The sequence below is a fragment of the Mandrillus leucophaeus genome, unplaced genomic scaffold, assembly GCF_000951045.1.
Source record: "Mandrillus leucophaeus isolate KB7577 unplaced genomic scaffold, Mleu.le_1.0 Scaffold325, whole genome shotgun sequence".
Classification (NCBI taxonomy): Eukaryota; Metazoa; Chordata; class Mammalia; order Primates; family Cercopithecidae; genus Mandrillus; species Mandrillus leucophaeus.
Window position 1 is genome coordinate 77,508 of NW_012103421.1, and position 10,472 is coordinate 87,979.

General features: G+C 49.6%; 1 protein-coding gene across 1 annotated transcript in view; it reads left to right on the forward strand.

Annotated features, from left to right (window-relative positions):
* The first annotated feature begins 4,391 nt into the window (after positions 1 to 4,391).
* The window catches only part of NADSYN1 (NAD synthetase 1), a 47,663-nt gene continuing 41,582 nt past the window's right edge, over positions 4,392 to 10,472 (forward strand). Inside the window, exons 1-3 of the mRNA XM_011988176.1 lie at positions 4,392 to 4,664; positions 6,370 to 6,430; positions 9,676 to 9,792. Coding sequence (XP_011843566.1) covers positions 4,580 to 4,664; positions 6,370 to 6,430; positions 9,676 to 9,792 — 263 coding nt within the window. The 5' untranslated portion in view covers positions 4,392 to 4,579. The remainder of the gene's footprint in view (positions 4,665 to 6,369; positions 6,431 to 9,675; positions 9,793 to 10,472) is intronic.

Below are 10,472 nucleotides of genomic sequence, written 5' to 3' on the forward strand. Positions count from 1 at the left end.
GACCAGCCGGGTGTGGGGCGGGGCGGGGAGGCCACGTGGGCCGCGCGGAGAACGTGCCAGGCTCATCACCTGGATGATCGTGCCTCAGTTTCCTCCTCGGCAAATGGGGCTTCAGCGGCTCGCTACGCACATTGATGGAGCGTATGTCCAGGCGCCGGTGCACCGCAAGGAGCGAAATAGACACAGCCGCTGCTCCTAGGGCTTACGCCCCGGGGCGAAGAGGATCCTCCGCAAACGATCAGGTAAACACATGGATGTCAGGAAAGTCTCCCTGCTGGGAGACCGCCAAAGTGACCCGAGATGGAGTCCAGGTGGTCTGCTTATTAGGGGGCACACCCATGCTAGGACGGGAGGGGAGGGAGCAGCAGAACTGGGCAAAGGAAGAAGCTGAGCCACAGTGCGAGCCGGACGTACGGGCCACATTGCGAGGGCATGACCTGGGGCGAGGCAGACCTGGAGGTGGGGGCAGCTGAAGGTGTCTGCTGACCCCACACCCAACAGCTCGGGTAACAGACCTTACTTACGGGCAGAGCGATCTGGTTACCACGTCTCTGTGGCCCTCAGAGAGACATCATGTTTTATTTTTAACCTGCACCTTTTTGTTTTGAAAAATGTTCAGCATACAAACAAGTTGAACGTAAAGTGAACACGCAGATTCCTGGATCCACCAGGGGTGAGCAGGTGACCACGTTTCATGTCTCTCCCTCTCTCTTTATATATGTGTATTTTTCTTTTTTCTCCCCACTCAGTCCCCACCGTTAGCTGCAGATACCATGATACTCCCCTCCCAAATACTTCGGTATCCAACTCTGTAAGAACGAGAACTTTCTCCTATATTACCAAAATACAGTGACCACATCAGTTCAATGCTATTATCTATTCTCCATCTCCAGTTTCCCCCGGTTGTCCCAATAATGCCCTTTACAGCCCTTTTGTTATTGTTGTTTTGTTTTGCTTTTTTGAGACGGGGTCTCTGTCACACAGGCTGGAGTGTAGTGGCACGATCAATCGCAGCTCACTGCAGCCTTGAACTGCTGGGCTCAAGCAATTCTCTTGCCTCACCCTCCTGAGTAGCTGGGACTACAGGAGCACACTTTTTTTTTTTTGGTAAAGACGTGGGTCTCACTATGTTACCCAAGCTGGTCTCGAACTCCTGGGCTCAAGCGATCCGCCCATCTTGGCCTCACACAATCCTGGGACAACAGGTGTGAAGCCCTGCCCTACAGTCCTTTTTTAAACCCCAGGATCTAATGAGGGAGCCACACTGTGCATTCAGGCTATGCACTTTTTTTGGCAGGATAATATACTAGAGCATGTTTTATCTTGTCAGAAGGCTGTCAACCTGAAATAACCAAACGGGTCAGAATTTAGCTTAAAGAGAGTTTATTTAAGTGTATAAAGTTTGAGGACAGGCTGCCTGGGAAGCACAGATTTTAAAGAACGGAAATCAGTGTTTCAAAGTGTAGATGTTTGGGATCATTTATGTAGACAAATTTTAGGGAAATTTAACAGAATTTTAACTTTTTTATGCATAAAGTTATAATCTGACAAATTGAGGTGGTATTTTTTGGAGAGAAGGTATATTTAACATTTTACACTGAAGATGTAGGAGTCTGGTCTGAGTTAAGTATGGGATAATAAGAGACAATATAATAAAGATCAGTAATTAAAAGGGGAGGAGGCCTGGTCTGTGGTCTCTCCTAGAAAAACGTTTTAGAAAAACGTTAGCCTCTAATCTAAAAGACAAAATTACAAACATGCTGCGTGACCCAGTTTCTAGGACTTCCCTCTTGACATAATAAATTTATTTATTTTTATTTATTTAAAGACAAGATCTTGCTCTGTTGCCCAGGTTGACATAATAAATTTCGAGAGTCCTAAACTTTTCTTTTTTAAGACAACACATCACTGTGCTCCATGATAAATAGTGGGGTTCAGTGGTTAGTGCCAGAAGTCTCCATTTTTCCTTTTGTTATTTATGAGTAATTGGAGCAGTGATACTTTGAGACTGTAAATATGCTATTCCCGAATTACCTTTCACCCTAGCATTTAATGAGGACTCTTGCCTGAATCCCTTATTTCTTGGGACAAAGTGTTAATTTTCTAATTTTATCATTCCCTCAACTTTGATTAATAAATTATTTATTAGCAAGCATTCTTCTGTAGAGATTTCCTCTTTAATTTTTTTTTTTCTCAGTATGCCCTAATGGATTGAACTGGCTGAGTTATGATCCTTACTGTATTGTCCTGTCTTTGGCTAATGGGAGCCCCTTCAAATTGGCTTCTTTTTTCAAATGACATGTCCCTACCATCCTTTGAGTACTTACTTATTTTCTGGGACAACCAGATATTCAAGGATCCTCCCCTTCTCTGCCCAGGCCTGGTGTCAGCCATTGTTGGCAGGAGATCATTTGAGCAGATTGTGTGGATTTCAGAGGCATGAAAACTACTGTGAGGATTAAATAAGTTAGCATGTATAACATTCTTGTGCTTTTGTGGAGTTTCCAAATTGTCATGAACAAGCATTACTCTATAGGCAGTGAAAAAGTGATTAAAAATGGGAAAATGAGTGTATGTACATAAGCTAAAAATAAAATCCTAAGCCCCCTATTGACCAAAGGGACCTTCTCTTGACCAAGGGGACACCAGAAAAACCTTAACACTGAGTTCCCAGACATGACGGGATGAGAGGTCAGACATGCCTGGTAATAGCCCCCTGTTTTAGAGTTTGGACAGCACAACTGGCCAGCATTCATGTTAAAACAGAGATCGTAAGACTGATAGAATGGACTCTGTGGCAATATGATACCAAATTATAAACAGGACCTGAAGCCATGCTAGGCAAGGGTAAGTCAGGCACCCCACACTTAGAGGGTAAACAATGTTCTAACGGCCACAAGGCTTTCTATATCTCTATTAGCCAAACACTGGCCTTGGGATAGGCAATATTAAAACAATTGCAGCTCCATGTGCTGACTAACTCACCCTGTTTCACCAGCCATAACAGCTGTGATTGGACAAGAGACTGATTTCAGTGACTTTCTCCTGATAAGAGACCACCGACCAGCTGACCCCGCCGACCAGCTGACCCGTTTATAGAGATGATGCACCTGCATGCCTTTGTGTCCTGAAAAGATCTTTTGCCATAAAGGCCCTAATTGTAAGACATGTAAATGTTAAGTCTCCATCCCAAAGTGAACATGAGTCATATATTACATGCTTTGCTCAAAAACAGGGCATGTGTCAGGACCACCTTCATGAATATTCATAGCTCCTCCTCTAACCTGTTAAATATGTATGTTTAGTCAATCCCTTCAGCATAGAGCTCCTGCCCCAAACTCTCCTCCTTGGAAGTGCCTGTCTCTGGCCTTGGCTGGAGACAGATTCCTGGCGCCGCCACCTTGCAGGCTACAACCCTTTACAACAAATAAAGCCTCCTCTTTTTCCAAATTTGTAAATTGTGTGTTTTTAAACTAACATGAATGACAGAAGGAAGGATGGCCTCTTAGAACGAGGATGGTGAGGCAGTCATTTATATGGGGGAAACATGGATTCTACCCTGGGTGGACTAAAGAGGAAATGTGAAAAAATAAAAAGTGAGAAACTGCTGATAGTGAATCGGTGCAAGCGCCCTGGAGAAGAGACTTGGCAATATTTAGGAAAGTCCAACAGCACGAATCCTACTACTCCGCAAAGCTGCTGCAGGAACTGGCGGAAAGAGGCCACTAAGGAAACCTTGCGGGAAAGGAAATTGCAGCAGTGCGTGTGTGCGTGCGTCTGTTGGCAAAACGCTGCTAATAACTTCAATGCCCATCCGCTATTGAATAAACCTGCTTTATTCCTACAATGGAATACCAAACTGCAGAAAAATAATTAAAAGAACGTATCTCGTGTTACAGGGGAAAAAATCAAGTTGCAGAAGCACATTAAAGTGCAGTTCGTGTAGTTTCAGAAAAGGCAAGCAGCGCGCTACCTGCGCTGCTTACACACGTGGTACAGGAGTGAAAGGGGCAGGAGAGGGTTCCCAGGAATTCAATGCCATCTGCCCAGGGAGGCGGGATTCCCAGCACGGAGAAACGATTGCTGCGGTCTGCCGTCCCGCGGGCACGATGGAGCGCTCCTACCGTACTCTGTAGTGTTGGTGTATTTGGAACGTTTAAAATAAAACATGGCTAAGCTGGTTGTGGGGTGGCGGTCTGGGATAAAATGGAGGGGAGCTGCAGCTGGGCGGTGAGCTCCCCCGCACCTGTGCGACTGGACAGGTTTGCCCGCGAGGGCGGGGGCGGGGCCGGGGCCCGGGGCAGGGGTGGAGCCGGGGCGGGGGCGGGGCCCTTCACGGGGCAACGAACTCGGCGGCCACCTCGCTGCGCAGGCGCGGTCGTGAGCGCCGCAGACGGGGCGGAGCGATCCGTAGGCAGGGCCTGACGCCGCAGTTCTGCTTGGCCGGAGCCTCAACGGATGGGCGGGGAGGGGGCGGGGCCGGGGAACCCGGAAGGTCCGGCGCCCGAGCACCCTGTCTCGCTGGGACCCGGGTCTTGCTGTCCCCCGCTGGCCTCCTGCCCGGGCGACTGCAGCCAGGATGGGCCGGAAGGTGACCGTGGCCACCTGCGCACTCAACCAGTGGGCCCTGGACTTCGAGGGCAATTTGCAAAGGATTTTAAAGAGTGAGTCTGGGGCGGCGGGGGCACTGTGGCTAGGCCCAGGCTTGCCCGTGGCGCGCTCACAGCTTTGCCCTGGGCAACTCGCGGCCCTGGGCATGGGATCAGGTGAGATAATGGGTAATGACCCCGCCAGTGGTACGTGCTCAGGTCCTCCTCGGGAAGTGAGTGTTTACAGTTCGTGGGGACAAGCGATATACAAGGCACGGTTAAGAAAAGTCTGGCGGTTTAGGCGGGAGGCCTGGGGATGGACCCGTATTCTGATATCTCTGGGGTCCAGTGGCTGGGGCTGAGCTGCCCATCCTCGGAGGTATGTAAGTTGGACGGAATGGCTGCCCCCTGGCGGGTATGGTGTGCAGAGACCAGAGATTGACGGTCTGGGTCCCCGTGGACCTTCCTGGTGGGTGGGCATTGGGAGAAGGCGTCCCAGAAAGGGAAGTAGAAAAAGACGCCTGTCATCCCAGCACTTTGGGCGGGGAGGGGGCAGGGAATCACCTGAGGTCAGGAGTTCAAGACCAGCCTGGCCAACACGGTGAAACCCCGCCTCTACTAAAATACAAAAATCAGCTGGGCATGGTGGCCTCGAAGATAGGGTGTGGTTGTTGAAAGGTCACCATCTAATTTTCGTTCATATGGACGCACCGTGGAGGATGAAAAGTTAAACTATTACACCTGCACCTAAATGGGCAAGCCTGCAGGTGTAGTCAGGTTGCAGGTTATCTTGCACTGGTCTGCTGACTGCAAGAGCCTTTGCCAGGAGCAATAGAAACAGAATGTTTCAAGAGCTGCCATCTTATCAGCATGTACCCTCGATGATGATGATGATTATCATTATTATTTTGGACATGGACTCTCACTCTGTTGCCCAGGCTGGAGTGCAGTGGTGCCATCTTGGCTCACTGCAGTCTCTGCCTCCTGGACTCAAGCAATTCTCCTGCCTTAGCCTCCTGAGTAGCTGGGATTACAGGCGTCCGCCACCATGCATGGCCAATTTCTGTATTTTTAGTAGAGACGAGGTTTCACCATGTTGGCCAGGCCGGTCTCGAACTCCTGTCCTCAAGTGATCCACCTGCCTTGGCCTCCCAAAGTGCTGGGATTCCAGGCATGAGCCACCGCAGCCAGTGGTTGTTTTGTTTTGTTTTGTTTTTTAATAGCAACCTGCTTTCACCTCATTTGCTCAGAGCAAATCCAGTTGGACTGAAGAAGGCTGGGTGACTAGAGCTAAGTCTACACTCTGCCAGCCTCTCCTCCCTAGGTGCTTGTTGGAAGCTGCTGCCCCAGACCAGTAAGCCGATGGTGCCTGACAGTGGCACCACTGCTGGATCGTAATCCTTCAAGTCCTTTTTCCTCTAGGTAGTGTTGGGCATTTCCTTGTTAATAAACTACCAGGGTGTGACTTCTTCCTCTTCCTCCGCCTCCTCTGTGGTGCTAAGGGTCAGGCCCGCAAACCCTCCCTGTTTCTCATTTTCTGCAGGTATAAGCAGGCATATGCAAGTATAGGCAGGTGCAGGTGTATACAGGTGTATGCTGCCCTCTGCTGCCAGGCTGTCAACAGGAAGCCTGACTGCATCCGGTCTGGGAAGGCACAGAGCATTTTTGTTTGTTGTTTGTATTTTGTTTTTATCCTACCTACTGCAGCAGGTTATTTCATCTGTCTCTGAATGTATAGGTGCTGAAATTGCCCCATTTTCTTTTTCTGTCTGTCTTATAGGTATTGAAATTGCCAAAAACAGAGGAGCAAGATACAGGCTTGGACCAGAGCTGGAAATATGGTGAGAACAGACACAGACACCCTGGGGTGGTCAGCTAGCGATGCCTGCATCAGCTCTCCCCAGCTGAGAAGGCAAGGAAGGAGGAGGGACAGTCCTGAGAGCTGTGGACATGCCACACCTGCTGTTGGGCCTGGTTAATGCCATTGAATACCTGAGCAAGAGCAGGCCCAGGGAGGCTGAGTAAGTCTAGATTCCCATGTTGAGTAATTAAAGGAACTGACTTTTACCGGATTAAGGCCAATTTCAAAGTTGGGCTGCTTCTGTGTTACCACTGCCTTTTTGCTGTGGTCTGAATGTTTGTGTCCCCCCAAAATTCGTATGTTGAAACCTAACCCCCAGGTGATGGTATTAAGAGTTGAAGCCTTTGGCAGGTGATTGGGTCATGAGGGTGGAACCTTCATGAATGGGATTAGTGCCTTTATAAGAGAGCCCCAAAGGAGCTCGTTGGCGCTTCTACCACATGAGGACACAGAAGGAGAGAACCAGCCCTCACCAGGTACCACATCTGCCAGCACCTTGATCATGGGCTTCCCAGCCTCCATGTAAGCAATACATTTCTGTTGCTTATAAATTACCCAGTCCAAGGTGTTTTGTTATAACAGCCTGAGGACCAAGATATCTTTGGTTTTCATTCCGTGATCTCAAAACAAGCATAAGTCATCATTTCTTATATGCCTTTTTGTAAAAATCAGGAAAACTGATTGCTTATTTCCCTTCTTGTCCCTTCTTTAAAAACAAAAACAAAAACAAAAAACAATAAGTAGCCACATTGTAGGTCTCTTGTAAGCGATAGTCCTTTCTCATTTTGGATGTCAGCTGCCATCTGTGCTCAACTAGTTTCCCATTGGTCTTTAGGCCCCTGACCCATTGTGGAATCTGGAAGTCCCTCTTCAGTCTTTGTCTCCTGCCTTAGTGTGTGTTCTTGCTTCTGGACTTAGAGTAAGCAGGAACTGTCTTCTCTTAGGAGGTTTTGTGTGAGTCCAGAGGCATCTTTCTCTAAGTCCTTCCAAGTTCCTTTCCTTTATTAGGTCGATTTCTCTCCTTAGAATCCCACCTTCAAATAGGGCTGTTTCTCCCATAATATCCAAGAATGTTTACTTTGTTCTTTAATTTGTCTTCATTTGATTGATTCTTTAAGAAATTCTTCACCTAAGTGCCAAGGGATCTAGGATTCTGGGTAGTCTGAGGTCACAAAAATTCGATCCTCTCCTGGCCCTGTGGCCGGATCCTCTCCTGGGCCGGACTCAAGGCCTGATCATCTCGTGAGCCTGACCTCTCCTGGGCTGGTCCAGGAGCGTGATCCTTATGTCCTGTCTGCTGCTTGCCCTGGAAGAGCTGCAGTGGTGACAGCCCAGTGCCCCTGGCCTGATGTGGCCCAGATGCTTAGAGTTTAAGTCTTCTTTTCTTTCTTCATCTTAGTCTCTCTCTTCTATAAAAGTTACATCCACCTCTCTCTTTCCTCTAAATATGGACCTGTTTCATTTTGAAAATGGGAGGATGTCTAACTAAAGGCCCCTGGGATGGAATATTTGCATCCAGCAGGGACAGGGGCCCAGCTGAGCAGGGCTCTACATAGCTCACAACCTGCTGAGCAGGTTCCTATGAAATATTCCAACAGTTTACAAAGAGGAAACCGAGGCAGGAGAGGAGGGACGTCACTTCACTGAGCACACCGCCTCTTGTTCTTACTGGTTAGGGGCCCAGCACCTGATACACAGGGAGGGCCCAGTGGCCCTAGAGCAGGCTGACTCGTGGACCAGAGACCCTCTCACCTGGAAAGGTCAGCTGTTTCCTTTGAGTCGGTGCTGGAGGCTTTGGAAAGGGATGGCTGCCACCCAAATAGCCCCGGGCACGGGTTGACCAGCGCCTGCGATAAACTGCTCCTCCAGCTGCTGGCCCGTCGAAGGGGTGAGAGGCCTCTGGTCGCTGGACGCCATGCAGAGGGACGTGTGGTGTTATAATGTTATGTGGTTTCACATGTGGGCCAGGACACCAACAGGGCATGAAAACTCACGAAACAGGGATCCGTTGGAGGAGAACGGACATCTCAGGACTCCGTTGCCTACTGGGGCATCTCCTGGATACCGTTTGTATCTGAGAACTGGGCTTTTCCTCTTAGCAGAGCCAGCACAGAGAGCAGTGCTTTCCCAGATACTAAAAATCATAATTGCCGGTTCTGGGGTTTATGCGAGCGTGTGTGAGGTTTGCTGGGCATTTAAAGTGTGCCTTCCAGGCTGATGGCGTAGTAGAAAGGAGAACTTCTTGAAGAGTTATAAGTGTTCTACAAATGCTCTATATTGTATTATGGGAACCCCAATAGTAAGCAACCCAGCCTTCACATTTAATGACACCACGGATTATTGAATTCCTGCGGATGCCGAAACAGAAACAAACTAGAGACTTAAAGCAACAGAAATGTATTCTCTCACAGTTCAGGAAGCCAGAAGTCCAAAATCAGGATGGCAGCAGGGCCTGCCTCCCTCCAAAGGCTCTTGGGGAGGGTCCCTCCTGCCTTTCCCAGCTCCTGGTGGTTCCAGGTGCTCCTTGGCTTGTGGCCTCCATGCTCCCATCTCTGCCTCCGTCCTCACGCTGCCTCCTTCTGTTCTCCCTGTCTCTCCTTTCCTTTCTCTTACAAGGACACTTGTCACTGGACTTAGGCCCACCTGCAAAAGCCTGGGTGATCTCGTCTTGGGATACTTAATTTCGTTACATCAGCAGACTCTTTTTCTAAGATAAGGTTGCATTTGTAGGTTTCTAAGGTTGGGATGTGGACAGACCTTTTTACCTTCATTCAGCCGACTACAAACATCTATAGCAAGAAACTCAGGGGTAGCTTTGTGGGTGGTGTTTCTGAATGGTTATTAGTGATCTTTGCCAAAGAATGGATTTCTGTGGGTCCAGCTTTGTTTCTTTGGGGTTCTTCTCTTGTCGATCAGTGTCATTTGGGCCACATTAATGGTTAAAAGGAAACCCAAGGACAGGCGCTTCCTGATATGAGAGATTTTTTGTAGTAACTTAAAACTCAGAGAGAGGAGCAGGGGCCATGCTCTATCACGTTCAGTAAAGCACATCGTGCTGGGGCGGTGGGTCTTATGCTGGATGCTCACTGCAATCACCTGGAAGGCTTTGAGAAAACACCTGAGCCCCGGCCCCCAGACACGTTCAGACTGGACGGGCCCACAGGCCCTGCCCCAGCCCGCTCACCTGAATTGTTGCTGGAGCTCACCCTCTCACTCTCTCTGCAGCGGCTACGGATGCTGGGATCATTATTACGAGTCGGACACCCTCTTGCACTCGTTTCAAGTCCTGGCAGCCCTTCTGGAGTCTCCCGTCACTCAGGACATCATCTGCGACGTGGGGATGTAAGTGCCAGTGTGAGTGTGGAAGGGCAAGCCCGGGACAAAGGCAGGCTCAAGGGCATGACCCACCCAACCAGCCTCCATCCAGGGTGTGGAACGTCCACGTGTCCAGGGATACCAGAGGCCTTATGCTTGAAAAGTGGGTTTTGTTCCTATCTCAGCCCCGTACGCCACCTCATTTCCCCTGCAAGGAGGTAGCTCCCGGAAGCAGGATGTGTCAGTTCTTCCGGAAAGTCCCGTGCACACATCAGCAGACTCCACACAAAGGGGAATGCAGCGTTCACCCCACTGCATGCAGAGAGCTTGACTCACATCATGGGGAGCCCCGGGGCTCATTCCATGTCCGCATGTCGCCACGTGGTTCCCATGGCCTAGGCTGCATATGTGTAGCTCCACAAGGAGGGCCTCTGCATGCGCTGTGCTAGTGTCTGTGCTGTGCTCTGCATAGCCGGTCCCTATGGAGGCCTCTGCATGCCCCATGCTGGTGTCTGTGCTGTGCCCTGCATAGCCGGTCCCTATGGAAGCCTCTGCACATGCTGTGCTAGTGTCTGAGCCCTGCTTTGCATAGCGGGTTCCCTATGGAGTATGCTGTACTGGTGTCTGTGCTGCACTCTGCATAGCTAGTACCCTATGGAGGCCTCTGCATGCACCATGCTGGTGTCTGTGCTGTGCCCTGCATAGCC